This window comes from Melanerpes formicivorus, unplaced genomic scaffold (genome assembly GCF_026170545.1).
Source record: "Melanerpes formicivorus ecotype bairdi unplaced genomic scaffold, bMelFor1.0.p_v2 SCAF_28, whole genome shotgun sequence".
NCBI lineage: Eukaryota > Metazoa > Chordata > Aves > Piciformes > Picidae > Melanerpes > Melanerpes formicivorus.
This window is the reverse complement of record NW_027142380.1, coordinates 5,026,846-5,050,009: the sequence shown is the minus strand read 5'-3', so window position 1 is coordinate 5,050,009 and position 23,164 is coordinate 5,026,846. Positions and strand designations below refer to the sequence as shown.

Genomic DNA, 23,164 nt, shown 5'->3' with positions numbered 1-23,164 from the left:
TGTTAACACAGCCTGTTCTCCTCACGGGCAGGAGGGAAAGTAACACAAAGCTCTAGGTTGAGATAGTTTCACTGGAGAGGCTACAGTACACAGTGGTCTGAGCCTATTTGCAGAAAAGCACAGCAAAATGCAGCAGCAACAGAAGCCAGTGATAGAATAGTTCCCTTCCCTCAAGCACATAACCTAGCCCAGGGGAAAAGACCAACACCCAAACCCCAGAAAATGGAAGCAGCAGCTGGAGCAGGAAGCCTCCCATGGTACAGTCTGAACTTCAAGCCCCATGATACTTTGCTCACACCAACACTTCAACTTTGAAGCTGGCATGCATGCTATTGAATATCGGCAGCAGATTCAACTCACCCCATGACAACTTTGTGACTCTCTCCCTTTTATTCCTAAATGATAACTCTTCTTCCTACTAGAGTTCAGCCCTCAGCAGAGCTGCTCCTCTCCTTTGCAGCCTTTTTCAGTGCTATCTCCAGGCTGAGGTCAGGGAATGCAAGAAGATGGACCAGTGACAAGAACAGTGACAAAACTAGCACAGCCATGAGTATTCTGAAGCATTACAAGTTGGGCAGCTCCTGTTTAAGATCCTTGGCCCCTTGGCTATCAGGTGCATCATCCCGTGCATCCACTGACCACTAAGTGATACACACAGTGACTCTGACGATAAATGAGATATCTTGAGGTGGAGCTGCACACAGGAAGATGAGGTTGTGCTCTGGTATCAAATTCAGGAAGACTCCTTGTGGGGAAGCTGTAGCAGGCAATGAAAAATGCTTTGCACAATCTTTTTAATGGATCTGTGCCCTTTGTGAATACATCAGTTAAAAAGCCTCTGCAGCGTGCAGACTTCATTCACAAAACATCCAGTGTAACCAGGAGAGCAGAAACTCTGGTACTCTTGGAACCACCCTGATGAGGGACTGTACCCACACCAGAATGTCTCAGCTTCAGGAATCTTAATTTGCTTTGATGTCATAACAGGTTGTGTAATCTGCTCAAGAGATAAGACAGCCTCTGTTTGAAAGATGGCTAACTCCTGGTCCTGCTGCCTGTCCCACGCATTTTGCTGTCATTGGACTTGAATAACCAAAGGCTTTGGAAGTTGCATACTGCAAAAAAACATCCAAAATCATATGGTGGCAAATCAGAAGAGGTGAGAGTAAATGCAGACCAAAGTGAGAGAGCTTATAGTCATGCATTGCAATACTCCAGCCATAAGGTCATCTAAAGTCAAAAAGTTTGCATCAACATTGCTAGTGCAGAAATAACCTAAGAGAATACACATCTCACTGGATCTGGTGGTTTTGGTTACCTTAGAAGAAAGGGTTTTCTTCATGCAGGTCATCCTGAAACCAGTAAAAGCCTTTAGTGAACATACATCAAATCCAGGCCCTTGCCTGTGCTTGGCTGATGAACTCTCACCCATGTGGCTGCTTTATGAAAGCTGTGAGAGCATGCCCCACAGGAGGGTAACATCTGCCCATGGTCAGGTACTCAGGGCCCAAAGATGCTCTGAGGCCACACTCGGACTGCACCAGGGTCAATGGTTGTAGACCATTGGTGTGAGAGGCAGATGTTTGGTCCTGTGGGTGGCCACAGAGCAGCCCTTTAACAGACAGCAAAAACATAGCCCTTGAGTCACGCTGGTCTCACATGAATAGTCCTGCTGACTGCAGTGGAACTATTTGTGTGAGTAATAGTTTGCTTGTGGAAATAAGGAGTTTCTGACACAGCTGTTTGCAGTGTCACTGACTTGTCTTGCAGGTGGCTAAAGCTTCCAGGTCCAAGGGGATCAATTAGCAAATCTCATCTCCCAGACTGCTTTCTGACTGTAAACATCCATCACCTGGAACAGGGATGCAGTCATTTCACCGTGAAAGGTTGCATTTTTCCCACTCCCCTCCTCCTTAACAAGAAAACCATTGGTTTTTTTAACCCCTCATGTCTGTCCCAGCCTGCATATCACTGTGGATGGTTTGCTTCGTGCTTGCCCATCTTAAACCAACACAAGAGGAAAACATAACCTGATGAATGAAAGCCCCCTGAAATAGATCTGCTTTGAAGCTGCCATACAGCAGTCAGCAATAGCATTAGACTTTTTGCCAGTCTGATACAGTTGGAATAGCTTTGTCAGCCTGTTTCTCTTCATGCATGTTTATGCTGGTTTTAAGTAAAAAATGGGATTAGATGGTCCCAGATTTTAACAACTGTGTCTCAGATAAACCTTTTTTGAGGAAGTGCTAGGGAATGGGAAGATCCTAAGATTGACCCTCAGACAGAGCATGTAGATCCTTAAAGGAAGTTTAGGAGGCCTGTGAAAATTATGCAAGATTGTGCTTTGTTTTTTTGTGGCTGACCCTAAAATGCAGTGGCTGCCTGGCCTGCCACTGCTCCGCTCTTGTGCATGCCACCAGCACCTGAACAAACAGAGCCCTATCTGTAGCAGCCTGGGAATTTGCCAGGATTCCTCAGGGAAGGAGTGATTCAGAGCATCTGAGAAAAGTGGGGGCTGCTTCCATGCATCCTTGCTTCCTGCCTGGACAATAACCCATGCAGCCTCTCTCAGAAAGGACAGCAGGGCTGTTCACTTAAGCCAGCACAGCCTGCGGTGTGCCTTTCACTCATGAAAGGGTACATTTGCGTAACAGTGCAAAGTCTTCAGCCTCACGGATTGTCCTGGCAAGGCTGATGTGATGGAGCAAAGTGTGTCAGCTCATGGGGCTTTCCCAGAGCAGTTGGGAAGCATGAGGGCTTATGCACTTTGGGCAGTTCCAAGTCTTTCAGGAAAGGTCTTGTGTAAAGCGCTAGGGGATGGTGTGCCACAGATTTCCAGCATGTCACCTGCACGTTTGCTTCATCTGCTGCTGCACAGATTGCTTCACTGCTCCAAGCAGCTCAAGAAGGAATTTTTTTGTACTAAAAATCTTTGGAAGTCAAACCCAAAAAACCACCCTTATGAGTAGAATGTTAAAATGATGTCAGAAAGTCTGCATTGATAAACTGCATGAACTTTGAGTGGAAGGTGATGTCCAGGTCCCAATAGCATTCTCATCTTTCCTTCTTTCCATAACATTCGTAAGAATCACTTGTGACAGATCTTCATTTGCTGATTGTAATACGCTGACCAGAGCAAACATTTCTATTGCTGCTGTTGTAAACACAAACTCATCCTGCACGATAGCAGTTCCCCTTCATCTGATTGCTCAGGCAACCATCTGATTGCTCATTCTTGTCTGAAATGATGATGATTTTTTAATTATGGGTTTTTTGGAGGTGTAGTGGATGTTGGGCTGAAAAAAACCCAGATGGCAGATCATCTGAGGTGAAAATGTAGGCACTCCTTTCTTGAACCTTCTGCAGTGTTTCTAGGAGGATCAGTATTAGATCTTGGCCTTCACTGAATTGAGAAGGTAGAGGAAGAGAAGGCCAGGTAGGTCCAGGCATTGGTTAGTCATGGTGTATGTGGTCGGTCTCCTGTTACAGTGCCTTTGATCTTGCTGTCTTTGCATGGTCTGTCTTGGACACCAAACCTTGCCTTCAGTAGGAAACCCCATAACTCTTCCTGGCTCCAGCATTTGGTTTCTTCAGTGCTTTCCCTGTATGGAAATATTAACCAAATGCCGAACTTTGAAACCTCTCTTGTCTTGTGATCTTCCTCATATGCTAATTTTTGAAACGTGCTGGCATATTAATAGAACCCTACCCAAGGTGTGGAGCCTCTCTTTTGCAGCTTAGTTTTAATTTTGATGCCTATAACAGGTGTTGGTTTAATAGGTTTGCTGCATTACAGCTTGCCTGGTTTTTTTCTCTTCACGATCCCAGCCAACTGTAAGCTGACACTACATGAAGGCCGAGCATGTGACTTCTCTGCCTTTAGCCTCACTTCACACTAAACATTTGTGCTGCAGACTCTGAGCAGCCAAGGCAGCCTTAATTCAAGCTTTGTGTGAAGCAGGAGGGTTTGTGCTGATTGTATTTAAATCAGTCCAGCCAAAGCCCCTCGTACATTCCCGTCTGAGGGTCTGCTTGCTTTGATTTTCCGCTGTCAGCTTTCTAATGGGCAGCTGCTGAGGGGAAGTGAATGTGGCTCAAACAACAAAGGAGGGTGTTTGCTTTGCTCTCTGCATCGATTTCACACAAGTAGTTTGAAGCCATGGTCTACATTAAACTGATTAGTGTTCTCCAAAGGACAGGCTTGCTGCAGAAGGGAAGGTGAATTTTTCTCCTCTTAGGTCTAGTGGAAAATGTTTCACAGACTGTTTATCAAATAAGCGTTCACCGAGACACTTTGGATGAGGAAACCCACCGGGATTAAAGCATAACTTTACCTCTAAAATACAAGCTGAGATTGCTGGAAATGCTGCAAGCTTTTGACTTTGTGCCACCTGTTGTTTTCCTGCCACCCCCTTCGGCTCTCTCCTGACTTAGAGCAAACCCAAACATGCTTTGGCTTCCCTGGAACATTTTGCTTGTTTTTCTGTCTCGCAGCAGCCTGAAGTTGTGCATTCGCTTCCTGACGTGGTCCTCCCAGGCTTAGTTCAGTAAAGAGCTGGCTGAGGTTAATCCAAATCTCTTGGAATCCTAAGGGATCTCTTCATGAGCACTGCAAAGTGCAAGGGCTAAGAGGCTATGCTCCCTCAGGGTGTTGAGCTGTGGTATGGGTAGGTTAAGCAGCAGTGGCTGGGGGGTGGCTTCTCTCAGCTCTCCACTCTTCGTTCACAGCTGTAGCTGGTGCTGACCTGAGGGTGAAGGAGTTCCTGAACAAGTGCCATATGTGTGCAGCTAAGAGTGTGAACGTAACCCATTGCTGACTTGCAGTCACCTTAGTTTGGCACTAAGAAGTTACAGTTCAAGATCTGCGTTAGCTGCAAATGGGGTGTCTCTGGAAATGAGGTTGGATATGAACGGGGAAGTTCAACTTTTTTAGCTGATCCTCTCGTATTCAAGCCCAAATGGACTTGGATAGGCCCCTTAGTTCTGTGATTTCTTTTTCACTTGAGCTGCTTTCATTCCAGTGAAGCCAGTCCTGCATCATCCTAATCTGGTATTACATTCACACACAGATTGGTAAACTGGAGGTAGAGAAGGGTTAAGAAACTTGCCCAAGGCAGATGAGTATTTGCCAGAGCTTGGAATAGAAACTAAGAGACTTGGCTTCCACTCTGGGCTCTAATTGCACAATCTCACACTGAAGCCCTGTCATTGTATACTCTTGAGGTAACACTGGCTGAAGTGAGACAGGGAAAGCTGTTTCCAGGCTGTGATACCTAAGTAGTGGGGAGAGGAAAAGACACCTGGAGGCAAATCAGTCGTGGAAGCTCTGATAATTTGGGCTTTAAAGCCTGGTTTCGGCAATTGGTACTAAAATCTGATCTGTCGCCTTTGAAGCCAACCAAGTGTAAACTAAGGAGCTAGCTGGGAACAATCCAGGCCTTTTCCAGTCACTGCTGAGGGGAGTGGTAAAGCCATAACGTCACTGGGCTTTTTTGCTGTAAAACACTCTGGTGGTGATAGGATCAGGAACAAAGGCAGGCAAGCCAAAGGGATCCAAGTAATAACAGGAGGGGTTAAATCATATCCCAGGTCTTCCTGCAGGAATGAAAAATCAAATGTAACCAGGCTAGTAAAAGGTTTGGCCCATGTTACGTTCCTATCACATGCTGTGGGTAGGAAAAGTCAGCCGGGCTGGTTCTGTTTGAAGTGCAGGCCTTTGAGAGGCTGCAGTGCTTTGCAGCAAACTGTCTGACATTCCCCAGCTGGGACTGGCTGTGGATAGAGTTTGGAGCTGAGAGTTCCATTTGGAGTCAACCCATGTTTGAAGGAGACAGAGAGAGGGAGAGAAAGGAGCCTGGTGTTTTTTTCTTCTTCCTGTGTGAAATAATGCATCCATCTAATCTGCCAGCTGTAGCACATGAAAAGCAGGAGGCAAACGGACAGAAGTCACCTGGAAACTACTAACATGGCTCAAACAAAATAGTTCTCTCCTGTCCTTTTCTTCCCCTTCTCAAAGTCTGCCTTCTGGGACAGGCTGGGAGATCTGGCAGGCAAGCAGGCTGGATATATATTGAGCAACTAAAGCATAAAAATATTAATACTAAAAAAAAACCAAAAAAAACATTGGCTTCTGAAGAACACTTCATGTCCAAAATATCTCTGTGCTTTCAGTCCCTTGCAGATTTAGCTGCCCTGCACAGGGATTGTCAGGTAATTTATAGATTGGCTGTGTTCATTTGTACAAGCCTTCATTTCCTGTTAATTTAAGGCCAGATTCATCTCAGCCATCACGGCCTAAATGAGATGAGAGTTGAACTCACAGTCTCTGCTTCAGGAGAGCTCCAGAAAACATGCTTGGGGTTTGCTTTTGCTTATGGCTATGTTGAGGTCCTTTTCTGAATCAGGGTCACACACATTTAGTAGACTCTTTTCTGAGGGAAAGAAAAAATGATAAAAGCTTTTGAGTTTGCTCATTCAATTGAAGGAGCTCATTGCAAAAGAAGCTAGCCCTTGGGGAAAAGAAATCTTCATCTTCCATGTGTTCAATTTGTGGTGACCACAAAATTCTAGGTATAGTGATTTTTCCTGTCTCTTATTCTCACTAGAGTGTAAATTCACTGGACCTCTGTTCCACTATGTACATAGATAGGGAAATTCAGTCCGTATTCCTAGCTGTAACTGGATGGTGATTATTTGTTAGGAGCCATATCATTGCCTTTTAGAGTTTGGTTGTAGAGAGCTGTGTGCCTGTAACCTGTGGAATAATCAGCTCAGGGACATCAGTTATGACTGTCCTTTGAATTTCTTGATGCTTTTGCATCAGCTTAGTGGCACACTGCTATAGTGGTGCAGGATTTGTTCTAAATGTTTTGTGAGCCTGCAGAGAATAATTAAGGAGCATTTGAACTCTTCAGTCGGAGCAACATTTCTGCAAATGTTTCCCCAGTGTGAGAGTCACATAGGGGTTTGTTAAAGGGTGAGTCTCCAGCAACTAAATTGTTCTGGGGCTACAGTTTTTACCCTCTTCCTACCAGCAAATGTGATAGTGGAACAATCTGCTTCTAGGAACAGGGAAGGTAAGGGAGTGGATCTCAGTATGTGAGGCAGGTCTCTTGTCATGTGTTACCGGTGTTTGCTTTTGAGGAGAGAGTTTCTCTTTGAAAAGGGCTTGTCTGAACTCCTGGCAGAGCCTGAAGTGAGTCTGAAGCTGGAGAACATGAGCTTCTAGACACCCATCAAGCGCAGCGCCTTAGAAGGCTGTGGTCGGCTCATCAGTCAGGCTTTTTGTTTCGGAGAGCTGGGCTGTGCTGGTTTGCATGCAAGACTGCTTTCACTGGCTGCTCCCTCCTCTTTTGGTTACTCAGTGGGTAGCTGCTGGATTAAGTACTTGTGTGAACTGCTTCTCCTATCTCTTATTGTTCAGCAACTTCTCAAGTGTCTGGTGAGCGTCTCTGTAGTGCCTCAGTCCTGCCAGCAATACCAGTGACTGGTCTAAATGCACATCAGGCATGTGCTCTACTTCTTGTGACTAATACACTATGTATTTTTTTAATTGATTACTGTTCTCTACTGATTCAGGCCAGAAAAGAGTCAGAGGAAAGGACTCAGGGGATTTTTAGTTAAACCTTGTTGAGTACAGATTCAGTCTAGAGGTATTTAACTGTTTGATGGCTGTGGAAAACCTGAGGACAGCTTGTAGCACCTTCTTTAAAGAAAAGCATTCAAGTGGACCTTTCAGGCTGGTGCTGGTGAGACAGCAGATGCAGGTGACTATTACAGGGTCTGAGCCTGCAGTTGGTGCTTGGGAAGAGCACTGACACTGCAGAGCTGTCCCAGTTGCACAGTAGGACAAAGGTAGCAAAAGATGAGGAAACGTTTCCAAGCCCTCTCACAGTACTTCTGTGGATTACAAATCATTGTAACAGAGTCCAAAGCTGGAAGCTTTCATAAAAATCTGTAGGAATTAAGGAAACAATGTTTTGTAACTTCTGCTGAGATCTTATTTACTGTTTCCTGCTCTGAAAATTCCATAGTTTGTGTAAAACAGTGGCAGGTTGCTTAAACCATCAATCAGCCTTCCTACTCGTGGGATTAGAATCCAGCTCTACAGTCCTTGCATGTAACAAATCCATCCTGGATGTGCAGGCTGGTAGGGAACTGAGCCCAAATTGCTGAAGAAAAACAAATTGAGTCAACAGTTCTGTGGAAGTGAAAAGTCTTGTGCTATACCAGAAAAAGCATCTGGAAGCTTGCAAATATCTGTGAGCTTGTCTCTAGCCTTAGGAGCAGCGTGGGGATTAGGGAAGGTCTCTGGTGTGGGTTTCTCCTCAGACAGCCGTTGAAGGAGCACTCTAATACTGAGCGTACGAGCTCAGGGGCCAGCCTGCGGGTCTGCTGCGGCCTTGGATACTCTTTCTGTTTTTCTAAGAGAAGTTGTCTCCATTTCTCCTCCTGACTGTTTCAGGCATCACAACAGGATCCGCAGCATTGAAGCAAGTCAACTGAAGCCCTACGTTGCCCTGGAAACGTTGGACCTGAGTTTCAATGACATCACGGAAATCCGAAACGGCTGCTTTCCGCAGGGACTTCACATAAAGGAGCTGTGAGTTTCTCTGGTTGGGAACAGCTTTTGTTGAGTTGCCACAGCAGAGAAAAGGGCCTCAAACCTCCTTTAAAAAAAAAAAAAGGAGAGGGAATGAACATGCAAAATATGGGGTTATTCCTCATGGTTCTAAGTGCAAGTGCGAATGGGGAGGCAGCACTTTGTTCCTTCTGTCAGGTTGTTTTTTGAGCTCTGTCTTTTTGCTTTCTGATGTATCTGTAAAGAATGCAGGCTATTATTGTGGTGTTTAGGAATGCTGCAAAAGAGAAAAGGTATCCTGTATCCTTCAGGTGTGGATGTCTTTAACAGCTAGAAACCAGAGGAACTGTCTGCAGCTGATCTGTGTCTGTTCCCCAGTAGGAAGTGTATGTGCTGCATCTGGAAGAGGAGAGTGAGAATGCCTAATTTCATCATTAAAGTGCCCACTGAAAGCTCTCAGTGTTTATTTGAAGAAAAGCAGAGTCTAAGCAAGAGTAACACCCTCCCAACAGAGATGTTTGCCTGTTCAGGGAAACATAAAGTAATCTGTGTTTTAGGTACCTTTGAAGAGGTGCAGATGATCTGCTTGCATTACAATTTGTACCTAAATTTCTGCCCCTGTAAATTCTGCCCCTGCTGTCCTGTAAATTCAGCTTCGGTGGCTGAGTCCAAGTAAGAAAAAACCCTGGGACAGATACTGAGGGAAAAATGGGGAATGAGTAGAATCATCCTGCATTGGAATATGCAGGGTTTTGGGTTTTCACTCTGTAATGGTTTGCCTTGCTGGAGTAGGAGGATATCAAGGAGCCCCTGGGAGGTGTGCATCTGTTCTCCATGTTTGTGACATGGCTCTGGGAAAGGCACTGTGTTCTGTGCACAGCCAGAAATCCAACTGATTTGAAGCCATCTCTGTAATTTCACCAGCCTGTCTAGAGACCAACTGAATGCTGATAAAAGGAGATTTCTGAGTGAACTGTTAATTTTTGTGCTCTGATTTATTGCAGCTACCTGGGGAGCAACAGAATCAGCACCCTGGAGCCTGGTGCTTTCGATAGTCTGTCACGGTCTCTGCTAACGCTGCGTCTGAGCAAAAACAGGATCACTCAGCTTCCTGTCAAGGCGTTCAGGCTACCCAGGCTAATACAACTGTGAGTAGAAATGTGCCCTTTTAGTTAAGCTCAGCCACACTGTATGGAGATAAAATGCCCCTCAGGATATACACAGCAAATGTCACCCTTCCTCACCTGCTGCCCATAAAACTTAGAAGACATTGTGCTGTAGTCCTCTGCCAGCACCTGGTGAAACACTCTGGGCGAGGATCCATTTTTGGTCTTGTAACTGTGGGCTTTCCAGGCCATCTACTGATGAGGTGGGAAGGGTGAGATGCTGCAGCAGACATCAGCATCCTGTGCACTCAGCACTCCCTTGAATGCCGCTGGTGTCTGTGGTGCAAGAGCAGTTTGAAAGATGCTTCTGTTGCAAGTGACAGAGCTCAGCTACCACGTTAATTTTTCAAGACCACACAGGTATCTTTATGTGGCAATAAAAAGGTAATGATGGAAGGTTGTTAAAGTGCATGGTGATACTTGGGCAGAGAAAATAACACTCAAGATGAGTTAACACATACAGCATTGCTGTCCTGCCTGTGGTCCCTACGGCAGGAGCTGCGTGGGGACGCACAGACATCTGCAGCTATAAATATGCTTTTTGTGTAAAGTAGTAGCACTAATGGTTTAGCTTTTCCTTTCTGCTGCTGTTGGAGAAATGGGCCCAGCCTGGGGCCTGTTGCAGTTGTCCCATCAAATTTGATAGGCAAAAGGTCAACCCCTCTCTGTTCAGATGAATTCCACCAAAGCTGTTGGAACTCACACCTCTGAATGGGAGCCTCTTGACTGAGAGACAAAATACTTAAGCCAAGATGTGTCTAAGGATTAGTTGTGCATTTGTGCTCGCATACGTGTAGGATTTACAGCCAGTTTGGGATTGAATAGTGTGACACAATAGCATAGCATCTTAGAAGTCTGTTGCCTCTCAGTTGGAAGTGGTTGTCTGAGTCATGTGCAAAACTGGAATGAAAATGAGAGTCAATTCTGTTTAGGAGCACAGTTTTCACTGAGAGTTGGAGTAATGGGTGCGCTTTAAGACAGTCTCACAGCTGGCTGTTTAACCCTATAGATAAACAGGAATAAACTGCAAGTTACACAGGCTTGATGTGTTACAGGATTTGTGTACAGTTCTTTTCTGGCAAAGTGCAAAGTGTAGTTCACTGACAGCCTAGGAAGTGCAGTAAGGCAAGAGTCTTTAAGCCTGCAAACTTTTTAATTGCTTACTTGACTTTAATTACACTCAACCAGAGTGCGAGTTCAGCGTTGTTTTTTTCAGGCAGTTAAGAAGTAAGCTTGAAGTGTCTACAGCTTCCTCATCTTTTCCAAAACCTGTTCTGATGATGCAACTTCCACCATTTTCTTCAATAGGGAGCTCCCCTTAGATTAGTCTTGCATGTGCAGAAAGGTATTCATTTGAAGAACTTAGTCTTCAGCTTTGGAGTGTTGTGTCAATGAAGTTTCACACTAACTTTATGGATCTGTGTTCCACCTGTTATGTCTGGGTGTAGGAATCCATAAAACTCTCTAGCAAAGCATGCTCTGGTGATGTTCAAATTGCTACTCAGAATAAAAGGCATTCCCAAAGCTTAGGCGTCAGTCCCCACCCAGGGGGGAAGAAAGAAATTAAGAGAATCAAGTTGGAGATCTTTGTTTACACAGAATCCTGAGGCTGCCTTGCTAAAGAGTGAGACAACATGTTTCACTCTCTTGGCTTCTTAGAATAGGAACAGGAGCAAATGTGAAAAGCTTTCCTTTCAAACTTAGCCATAAAATTTCCTCTTGGGCTCACAGTTCTCAGGGTACCTGCTCTTTTCAGAGCACATTCTTCCAGGGCAGTTACAAATCCTGTGAAAACAATGAGCTGTAAGGGAAGCAGTGCTGGTGTTCAGCTGTATTGGTGTCTCCGTTTGAGAGAAGAGGAAATTGATGAAATTGCTGAATTGATGGCATAAAAGAAATGCAGAGAGAGGAGGGATGAGGAGGGACTGCCACACTGCCTGTTGTTTCTCTAGTGAAAGTCTGTCCTGGGGTGAGTTTATTTAAGCAATCACACCCAGCTGACTTCCCTGTCTGGCTCTGGGATTGAAAGTTTCCGGTGCGCTTCTGCCGTCTCCTGGGAACCATTGACGGAGGAGTTGTTGGCATTGCTGTCCCCATTGTGTGCTGCACAGATGATTTGGTGAGAAAGGATGGGGGTTTAATAAACTTGCCTGGCCTTGGTGATTTTTAGGGAGCTGAACCGGAATCGCCTGCGCCTGATCGAAGGGCTGACGTTCCAGGGGCTGGACAGCCTGGAAGTGCTGAAGCTGCAGCGCAACAACATAAGCAAGCTGACCGATGGCGCTTTCTGGGGTCTGGCCAAGATGCAAGTGCTGTAAGTTGGAGCAATAGGCTCTTTGCCCTTCAACAGCCTAGGCTTCACCTGCTGTCATTTCCTGCTCTGCATTTGAGCAAGGACTCCCATCAGAGACCTGTGGGCACCTCTGCCAGTCCTACATGCACAGAACTCTACTATGCTACAGCAGTGTCTGCTGAGTTCACAGAATCATAGAATTGTCAGGGTTGGAAGTGACCTCTAGGATCATCTAGTTCTGACCCCTCTGCCATGGGCAGGGCCACTTTCCACTAGATGAGGTTGTCCTTAAAAACTTCCAGGGATGGGGCTTCCACCACCTCTTTGGGCAACCTGTTCCAGTGGCTCACCACCCTTAATGGTGAAGAACCGACAGTTTACTGAAGTTTGTTGCTTTAGCGGGTTTTACAAGCTTCCAGGCTCTACTGTTTTCCAAGCTGTGGCAGTATTCCTTTGAAAGTTTGACAGTTTGAACATTCAATAAGATCTCAGTTGGTCTTTAAGTAAAAGCTAATCTGGCCTCTGAAAATTCATGTTGACTGATACGTGGAATCTCTGTGTCGCAGACCTGATTATTCTGCCCTTTGGGATACCTGGAAACAAAGCTGGCCTACCTCAGTGATGTGTTCTTTCCATAGGAGAGAACAAATTAGATAGTCACTGCAGAGCAGTGCTTGAAACTTCTATGACAGTTTGCTTTCAGGTGTTGTTGCAAGGTCCGAAGGGCTCAGAACAGCGTGTTTCTGGACGCTGCTGTCACACAGCTGAGTCTCTGCAAACACAGACTCGAGTGGGATGGTTTAAGCCTAGTTTACTCACAGCTGAATGTGCCTCTGCAGTCACAGCTTATTCTGGGCATTTCCTTTGTGTCATTCTTGAATTTGTGTCCTTCACTTCCACAAAAAATGCCCACACATGCACATGAGTATGTAGCAAGGTGTGGAGGAATGGCTAAAATCTGTCACTGCTGGAAATTCTTCAGCATTTGCCCAGTGCTGCTTATCTGTCAATTCATTCTGATTTTTCTCCACAGCCACCTGGAGTATAACAGCCTGACAGAAGTGAACAGTGGCTCTCTCTATGGCCTTTCATCTCTGCACCAGCTTCACCTCAGTAACAACTCCATATCCCGCATCAACCCTGATGGCTGGAGCTTCTGTCAGAAGTTGCATGAGCTGTAAGTTGGTTTCTTTTGTTGGTTGATGGGGCAGGTTTCACAGAATGTTAGGGGTTGGAAGGAACCTGAAAAGGTTTGATGGTAGTGTGACAATGGCAGGAAAGGGGGGTAAGGATTTTTCCCCATCACATGGTTTACAGCTTCTGCTGGATCAACCTTTAGAAAAGCAGGAACTGCAGCCTCCTGGGCAATGCCCTTTTTATTTATGATGTTACAACCTTCAGAGCACCTGATTAAAATATTTTACATCAGAAACAAAGACTGGAACCCATTAGAAGTATGGAGTGCCAAAAGACTTGGGGAGTTTGTGATCTGTGGCTTGCCAACACTTTAGCTAGCTAGGTACAAGACATGCATGGCTTGCCCATGTGCTGACTGTACAGCCTGAAGGAAGCTTTGCTTTATTCTCTGTATTTACAAAGAGCAGAGATTTGGCCATGTAAAGGCAGTTCTCCTTGTTTCCCCTGTTTACACTTCACCCTTCCTGTAGAGCTCAGTTGTTAAAAGTAAATACATTGCCTTTGCTCTCCTGAGATTTCCAGCTGTGAATACAATCTCTCTGATAAAAGAAGGAAAGCCTTGCTGGTTGGCACAGCCCCACAAGAGTGTCTTTTGGGTCTGTGGCACTGCCTGATGCCTGTTTGAGGAGACACACATGGATACCTGCAGTATGTACAGAAGTAGCTGTCATCCTCTTGGTGGGACTGTGGAAAGATGAGCTTTTTCCTTTGGGGAACTTGACACATGTGGTCAGTGGAACTGGAATTTGTCCTGCTTGGTGCTTGGAAATCTCTTGTTAAACATCGTTAGGGATTCTCCTATCCACCAAAAGGTAGAAGGGTGAAGCAGCCTCCTGTTTTCAGATGCCTCACTCAGGACTCGGAGTAAAGGCAGTATCTGTCTACCCAGCTGTCAGTACCTGCTCTTTTGGGACATGGATTAAGAGACAGGTAGACATGACACATGTCATTCATTTAGAAGCTGCAGAATGACTCTGTTAGCCCAGTGACCAGCCATGACCCTAAATTGCTCATTCAGCTGTGGAGTTGGAGGGCTCAAGGAAACGTTTTCTGTTTTGTTTTAGTTAAATACATGTGTTACTCTTTAATTACTTAACTTTTCAAATTGCTCTGAAGCTGCCCATGCCTAAAGGGCTTCTTTGCTTGGCACAGTGCTGTAGAAAGCTACAGTTCCTTCTTGTGCAGATCAAGTGATATTTTAGTAGGATAAAGGTAGTGTCAAAGGAGAAATCTTCCAAGGCAACAGATCAGAGTCAGCACCATGTTCCTCCTGTGGTCTGCTTAGGTCTGAAACATCAGACCCAAGCCACTTGCATGTGGATCCCTAGAACGGACATGTTCAGATCACTGCACTGTGTTAGTAGCACAGCTCTGGGAGATTCCTGTTCTCAGCGACCCATTACCTGGTGCCATTGCTGCAGCTTTATTTCAGCCTGGGTTCAGGTGAGGTGGGTAAGCCCCATCTACATCCTGCAGAGTGAATGTCACCAGTCTTTTGGGGAGAACTGTGCTTATCTTTTCTACCTGACAGAATCTTTGCAAGCTTTGGAGGTTTAGATGGAGGTTGCACATCACGCTGAGCCCTTGATTTGTCAGCTGTGGATTGGGTTCCTGTGCCAGCAGGTAGCACTAAGAGTGAGCTGTCCTAGCTTAGTCACCATCTTCTGCAGCAGCTGCACAAGCCTGGTGCAGGACTCACTTGTCTTGGTGCAGAATAGGGTAGATTTGGAAAGTGCTTGGTGTTGTGAGGTGGTGGGAGCCACTGGGGTGTGCTGAGCCTGACAAACAGGATTGTGCTGGAGTGTGAGGCCAGAGACGACATCACCTGAGATTCGCAAGGCGATTGTGTGGGTGTTAGCACACATCTCTGCAACACAGCACAGGCAGGTGTTGCCTTCAGGGTAAAGCTGCTGCAGGGAGCCATCAGATACTCCTGACTGAAACTCCCACAGCCAGAGAGTACCTGTAGGAGAGGTCTGCTCTGAAATTGAAGGGTGAGGAAAGGAAGCACTAGATACACCTGCCTCTGTGCACTTCTTTGAATGTTTGAGTTTCATTCTTTGCTCACCCCCAGGACTGCTGAATCTGCTGAGTTTCAGTCATCAGAAAACAGTCTGTGGTTGTACAGGAAATGAATTTCAAGTCTGTGGTCCAAGAGAGATAGGTGGTCAGACCCTTGCTTATCTGTACTAAGGAAGGATGCAGGCGTCTGAAGGATGAGTTGCCTCTCTTTCAGTTGTTGGGAGAAAACATGACCCCCAGGGCTCTCATCAGATGTAAAAGCTACCAAGGAATGAGAGCTCTTGCCTTGTTAGGGACACGAGAAAGGGCTGATTGTATTCACTAGTCAGGTGCTAGGGCGTCACCATCATGGAAAAATCCACAGTGGGAGCATAGGATTTCACCAGAGGTAAATGAGGACTTGGCTGCTGGGGCTTTCTTTTCACTTTGTACCTATGGTTTGGTGGATGGGAATTAAAAGTGCTGGATGTAGCTGATCCAGAATTGGCTGGCAGCAGGAGCCTCAGCTCCTCAGCAGGTTTGTGGTTAACACATTTGTCTATCACTTTTGGCATGTGTCTCTGTGTGCTGTGCTCCCACTGCCTGGCCAGGCCAAGAGGACTATGTAGGTAAACATTGCTGCTTCTGAGTTCCAGTAATTGCTCACTGCTAGAGGGATGACAGGCCTGGGGGGAGCAGCAGAGACCTCCTGCCTTCTATCAACCCAAATAATCCAAGCTGCTGAGGAGATGAATAGGATAGGATAGAGCAGACCAGGTTGGAAAAGACCTTTGAGGTCGAGTCCAACCTATCATCCCACACTATCTAATCGACTAAACCTTGACACCAAGTGCCCCATCCAGTCTCTTCCTCAACACCTCCAGTGATGGTGACTCCAACACCTCCCTGGGCAGCCTATTCCAATGGCAAATCACTCTTTCTGTGAAGAGCTCCTTCCTAACATCCAGCCTAAACCTCCTCTGGTGCAGCTTGAGACTGTATCCTCTAAACACGCTGTTGTGCAAGCTGGCCTGTCCCACTGGCAGGAAGCAGAGCCCTTACATGTTGAAGGAAGCCGCTGCCAGGTGCTTTAGCTCCTGAAACCTTCCATCTGGTTGCAAGCATTGGAAGAGCCCTTTAGGAAGAGACTGGATGGGGTGCTTGGTCCCATGGTTTAGTAGATTAGATGGTGTTGGGTGATAGGTTGGACTTGATGATCTCAAAGGTCTTTTCCAACCTGGTCTGGTCTATTCTATTCTGTTCTGTTCTGTTCTGTTCCGTTCCGTTCCATTCCATTCCATTCCATTGACTGCTGCTGTCCGTCCTCCATGAGGTGACGTCAGCAGGAACAGAGGGGAACATGCCTTCACCGGTTGTGGCAAGGAACTCTTCTGTGTAGAATCAAAAGGAACATTTTTTGTTTGTGCTGATTTTTTTTTTCCCTCAGCTAGGTTTAGGATTACCTTTGAACAGGATTTTGGGGTGGGTGGGGTTTTTTTTGTTGTTGTTTTTTCTTTAAAAGCCAAATTCTTGAATCGCAGGTGAGGACACAATTTTGACGGGCTGCCAGTTCTTCGTAGCTAACACTACAACTTCTTTAGGAATGAAAGTATGTTGTCCCATACCTTCTGCACACTCATTAATCTTGGCTGAATTTTTTCCAAAGCTTGCTCTCTGCCCACTCACACAGCTAAAAGATAGAGAGCTCATTTGCCAAGTGAAGGCCAGTCTCGCTGCTTCAGAGTGTGGGTCTGTTTTGACTTAGGTTTTGGCTTTGCAGTGACTTTCATGCAAGCCCTAGACACATTTTTAAGCAGACTCATTAACAGGCAGTACTAGAAGAGGAATTTGGAGGTTTGGAACTCAGGGAGATTATTTTTTTTCTCCCTGTCTGCACAAAAAAAGGGATTCCAGTGCTTGTTTAAAGCTGCATAACTCCACTTCTTGAAATGTTTAGTAGCCCAGACCCTCACATCTTTTGAAGTGATTTGTGCTCCCTGGTCACCAAAGTGTTTTTGAAAATCCTATGCAGTTTCCCTTTGTAAAGAGATAAGCTTGAGAAAATAGAGGTAGTGGCATGTGGCTGAGTGTCACTTTTTATACCCCACAATGTCCACTTTTTTATACCACACATGTCAGTGTGCAGGCAGCTTAGACCTGAGGCTGTTACTGGTCACACTTACCTGCCAACAGCTCTGCAGGGCTTGCCCAGCTGCTGCAATAGCCAGAGATCAGAGGGAGCTGTGGATGAAAGTTTCAGGCTGAAGATCACTGACCAGTGATTGCCTGCTGCTACCCCAGGAGGTCCCTCATTTGACAAGCCCAAGTTGTCCTTCAATGTCAGCTACACTGCAACTCCACTACTTGCATAGAAGGTGGTTGCACAGTGTGTGAGGTGTCTGCAGTGGTTTGTAGCATCCCATGGCCTCCCCTTGGTGTCAGATCTCAGAAGCCTCATCTGCACCTTGGCTGGGAAAGAGAAAACCAGCTTTCTTGCTACCAGTTTCCAAACTACAATGGGAGTAGTGCTTAAAACAATAAAAATCTGATAATACAGAGCTGAATGAAAAACTGTGGAAAAAAAAAAGAACATCCCTCCAATATTAGTCACTTTTAAGTGCAGATGATCTCAAGGAGACTCTACACTCCTTGACAAAGGGGAGCGGGAGGGAAGGCGGCTGGTTTGCAACAGATACCTCCTTCCTGTGCATGAAAGGAAGCATTCAATTGCCTTGTGGTGAAATGCTTTTGGCTCTCAAGTGGGGTGGAGCAGGCTGTGGAGACACCCACACCCAGACGCCTGGGGCTCGCTCTGCACTACTGCAGAGTGATAAGACACCTCCCGAACGCAGGAGTCTGGGCCCTGCCAAGAGCCCATGTGAACTTCAGAACCCATCTGATGTCACTCTCCACCTCGCAGGGTGGGGGGAAGGAGGGAACTACTTTTTCTTGTAAGCCTCTGAGGGAGTCCAAAATGGGAGTGAGCAATGAACACAACCAGAACTGATACCTGACACCTCTACAACTGGGGACTGAGGAGGGGTGATGATCCTAACTTAGCTGTACAGGGAAAAAGGAGCTTGTCCCCACAACTGCCCACATATATGCTGAGTTACTGTTCACACTCACTTCTGGAGGAGCCTTTCTCTGTTACCTGTACAGAAGACTTCCCTGTAGCTGGGTTCCAAACACCTTCTGCCCCGTGGGCAACTCATGGGAATGTCTGCAGACTGCAATCTTACTTCCTAATCAATCTGTTATGTATCCACCCAGTACACCTTGCCTCCTGTAAGTCGGTTGTGGGAGGTGGGCACTGGTTGGTTGCAGAGGAATTTGGAAAGCAGTAATTTGGATTGACAAGGGCTGTTGTTTTGTGGCTTTTTTTTCCCTCAGAATACTCTCTTACAACAACCTAAGCAGGCTGGATGAGGGAAGCTTAGCAGACCTCGGGGGACTGCACGTACTGCGACTGAGCCACAACTCCATCAATCACATTGCAGAAGGCGCTTTCAAGGGACTCAAAAACCTGCGTGTCCTGTAAGTTGCTCCCAGCTCATGCCAGCTAACACCCATCTTCCCTCCAGTGTGTGTTCTGCCAAACTCTTCTGCCCTGCAGTTGCTTTGGGTCCTCAGCATCAAACTCACCTACATGCTGCTCTGTTGTGTTTACCTCATCATTCAATCAACTTGTATTAATCAAGAGCGGTTAGGAGAATGGCAGTTGGACTGTTCAGTGTGGTAGGGTGCTGTCAGAGCAGAGGGCTCCAGAACAAAATTACAGGAACACAGGATAAGATTCTGAATCTAGCCCAGCTGAGCAAATATCCCTGAGACTTCAGTCCTTCAGCTGACAGCAGAATTTCTCTTGCTGTCCTATTGACTTTGATTTAAATTCTTGGAAAAGGATCATTTCTGTTGGGTCATTCTGCACTCAGGAGGAGGAGGAGGGAATAATTCTGTGCACTGTAAATCTGGGAAATTTGAGTATCCTCCTAAATGTGCTATCAAGCAGTTTTACATCTTGTTCCTTCTCTTATGTTTTTCTTTTAATTGAATAATAAATGGAAAATTCTGGGCTAAGATGATGTTAAGAAGGCTGAGCTTGGGATATGATCATACCAGAAGTGTGGGCCTGCAAGAAGGCTGGAGGAGGGCTTTTTACAAAGCCCTGCAGCGATAGGATGAGGGGCAATGGTTTGGAATTAGAGAAGAGTGGATTTAGGTTGGACATTAGGAGTGAGTGAGGGTAGTGGAACACTTGAACAATTTTTCCAGGGAGGTAGTTGAGGTGCCATTCCTGGAGATACTCAAGGTCAGGCTTGACAGGGCTCTGTCTGGGCAACCTGATCTAGTGAAGGATGTCCCTGCTCACTGCAGGGGGTTGGACTAGATGACATTTGAAGGTCCCTTCCAACCCAAACCATTCTGTGATTCTAAGTTCAACAACACATAAAACTTCACCCAGTCTTGGGTCCAACCACAGGAGCAAGAAGATGCCGCAAGTACCTTAAAAGTGTCCAGAAGTCTTTCTCCTTAATGCAGAATTGGACTCACTTGGGTCATAACTTGTTCTGTTACTCTGATTTTCATAGTAACCTCTGAACAGCAACAAAGATGCCATACTATCAAGGTTGAAGTTTCATTTGCTCTAATAGTGAATTGCAAAGTGATCCATCCAGTGGTGGCAGTGGCTCTTTACCAGAGAACTTTCAACATAATACCCAGAAGCGTGGCACTGAAGATGAGTTTGCTAGTCCAGAGACCAGCTTCTAAGATTTTAGGGCTACTAGAGACCATTAGATCAATCTGCCCTCCTTTGGGGTGCTAGTTGTAGAGTTGCACTGTTATGCACTGTCAGACTTCAACATTGAAGTACGTCTGGGCTCATCTTAGAACTACCAGAAGGTGAGGAATCCAGTTCAGCAAACTGTCCACTCCTACACCTTTGTTGCCTCTGTCTTCCTTATCTGTACCTGCCGAGCTGCTGGCTATTCTCCTCTCATCTTCAGAGCCTGCAGGCTCAGCATCTTCATGGGGCACACCACAAAGTTCTCACAACCTATGTTCTAGCAGCTACCACGCTCCCAGGCTGGTTGAGTTCAACCTGATTCAATTCTTCCTTCAAAAGCAAAACTCATGCTTTGATACTTTTATTCCTCTTCAGAAGCCCATTGTGGCCTGAGTAATTAAAAGGAAATGGGAACAGGGAGATCCCCCTTCTTAACAGTACTTTTTGCATTTTACTCTTTCCTTTATTGAAGTTCACAGTGAAGGAAGTGACTGGAAACCGAGTTTGGGTTTTGTTTGCTTTTTCCCCCCTCCTTTTTTTTTTCAAGTTAAGCCAAAGCCTTTCAGCCACTGGGCATTCAGAAAAGGACCTCTCTGAGGCAGCTGTCAAGACCGGAACTAAAGGTTTCCAAAGGAAAATGGAGGGGAAGGGGAGCTGGTAGTTCTCTTTGCTCTGCAGTGAATGTGGAGCCTCTTTTATGTCTAGGGTAGAGGGGGGAGGCTGAGAGAGGGACTGTGTGAGCAAGCTCTAATTTAATAAAGAGAAAGGCCTATTGGGTCCTGCACCTGGTGAAAAAGACCCGAGCGTGCTTTAATTATGGGCTATTGTTGGGGAGCCTTTGGTGGGTGTGAAACTGCTGAAATGTGGAGCTATTCAAATAGAGGTCAGGCTCAGAGACCTCCGAGCACAATGATTAACAAGGCTGCTAGCATTCAAGCTCAGCCAGCCAGAAAGAATAGGAAATTGGCAACAGGGGCTGGGAGAGGAGTTTGAATACAAAGAGAGCTTTGCCAAAATACCCCACTCTTTTTTCCCCCCTCTCTCTATTTTCACTCATTTGTTAAAAAGGTTTTTATTCCTCCTTTCTAACACTAAACCTTTGAGTTGCCTCTGGATGAACAAGCAATACCATTTTCTTTTCCTTTTCTCAAGAAAACACAATGTGTGGCAGTCAATTAATAAAAGTGTGTGTCAGAGAGCTCCTGCAGGCTGATCCCACTTGTCTGTCTCTGCCATGGGAAAACGTTGCTGGTCCAAAGACCAGTAGCCTGTGGTGGAACCGAAGAGGAGAAATGTCTGAGAAGGGATTTGCTCTTAAAAACCAAACAGAACAACAGGCATTGGCTTGGCAACCATAGGGGAGATGCAGAAACTTAGTTCCAGGAGCATGTATTTGTTCCTGGCCCACTCAGATAGTCCTGACAATGTCAGCACATCAAAGTGTCTCTCCTGGACTTGTGTCTAATGCCACCACAGCATTATGTGTGCCCACACCCCACGGGGATGTCAAGTTTTTATCCATCAACCCACAATCACCCTGACATCCACAATGATGCTGGCTAAGGCCAGGGTTCCCCACGGATGGGAGATTCAGGTCTCACGCTGAAGCCAGCTGAGAAACAGAACTTGTGGCTTTTGGCCATCTCCCTTCACATCTTTAGTTCACACAGCAAAGCTGAGAAGCCAGCAAAGACTGGAGCAGCTTCGGTACCAAGAGTGAAAGTCTCAGCTCCATCATGGCTGAGGGAAACCGTGGCAGCTGTTGAAACTGGGGATTTGAAATTGGTGCTGTTGTGTGTTTGTGCTGCACTATGATGCCCACGTCTGGAATGCTGTAAAATGCAGAGGGCTTTGGGGTTTTTTTTTCCTTGATTTGTCCTAGTATTTTTAAAGTGGAAATGTTCTGATAGTCATCTTCAAAAGGTGCAAAAGGAGCACCTGAGGGGTTCGGGGGGTTATCAGGGTGGTTAGGTTTGCTTTGTTGTTGGTTTTAAATCAGAGTGATGTCACAAAACCAACACAGCCTATTTATTCTGTCTTTCTTTTTACTTAACATTAGAAATGATAAATTTCTGTCTCTGTTGCTGGGTATTCATGGCTAGCTGGAATTAAAGCTAGGAGGGCAGGATTTCTAAACAGACTGTTTAAACAGCTTTTGTGGATCCCTGTGTTTGTTCTGCGTGCTTGTTTTTATTCTGACTTCTTTGAGTCTTGTAATTGATGGTCAGTTTGACAGCCAAAAGAAGCTGACTCTGAAAAAGGAATTCTTGCTCTTGAAAAGGAGAAATAAAAATTGGTTATGCAGAGCAGGTTAGGTTTGTGTGGGGATGGTGGTGCTTTCCTTTGAGCTTTCAAGTTCATTGATAGAGTAAAATGCAGCTTCACAGAAAATGCACCAGGTCATCTTCCTAAGATACAGCTGTAGCCAAATACATGCACACATTGGAAGAGCCAAAGTTCTCTTAATTCACAACAGTGGCATTTAAGGAGAACTGTTTCTTGCAGTTTAGTTTTGGGTCTTTGTTTTCTGTTCCCTCCTTTTGTTTGGTTGCACAGAGTTAGAGGAGGACCGAAGCCTGCTTTTTCAAGTAGCTCTCTGCTATTGCTGCTGTCTCAGAGGGTTTCAGCTAGGAAGAAGCCAGGGCTCTTCTTGGAATGCACCATCTCATCATGGGTTAGTGCAGGAAAGTGTTTAGTGCTGCCTTGCTGCAGGACTCTCCTTTTGTGATCAGTGTCAAGAGAAAATGGAAAGCTCTTCATGTGGCATGCTCAAAACTTCCTTGCATTTGTTTTTAACGATGAGTGCAGGACTAAGACACTGATCATGAGCTCTCTCCTGTCCTCTCCACAGGGAACTGGACCACAATGACATCTCGGGCACAATAGAAGATACCAACGGAGCTTTTACAGGCCTAGAAAACCTGAGCAAGCTGTGAGTATCCCTGGGTTTGAAGTTCCTCAGAGCAGTTGTGTTGTGTGGGGTGGGTCTCTTCCATCCAACACAGCCTTCCTCCCTTTGGAACAAGATAAAATTATCAACAGCAAATCTGAGAGGTAGTTGCTTTGCAGGCTCGCTGCAAGTGTGCAGATGTGGCTGTCAAACACTTCTAAGCAGCCAGGAGGTGATGATAGCCCTG

General features: G+C 45.8%; 1 protein-coding gene across 1 annotated transcript in view; it reads left to right on the top strand.

The window, feature by feature from the left end:
* The window catches only part of LRIG1 (leucine rich repeats and immunoglobulin like domains 1), a 101,294-nt gene that overhangs the window by 56,561 nt on the left and 21,569 nt on the right, over positions 1-23,164 (top strand). Inside the window, 6 exon segments of the mRNA XM_068154312.1 lie at positions 8,465-8,602; positions 9,586-9,729; positions 11,918-12,061; positions 13,074-13,217; positions 18,632-18,775; positions 22,879-22,959. Of these exon segments, the coding sequence (XP_068010413.1) occupies positions 8,465-8,602; positions 9,586-9,729; positions 11,918-12,061; positions 13,074-13,217; positions 18,632-18,775; positions 22,879-22,959 (795 nt within the window).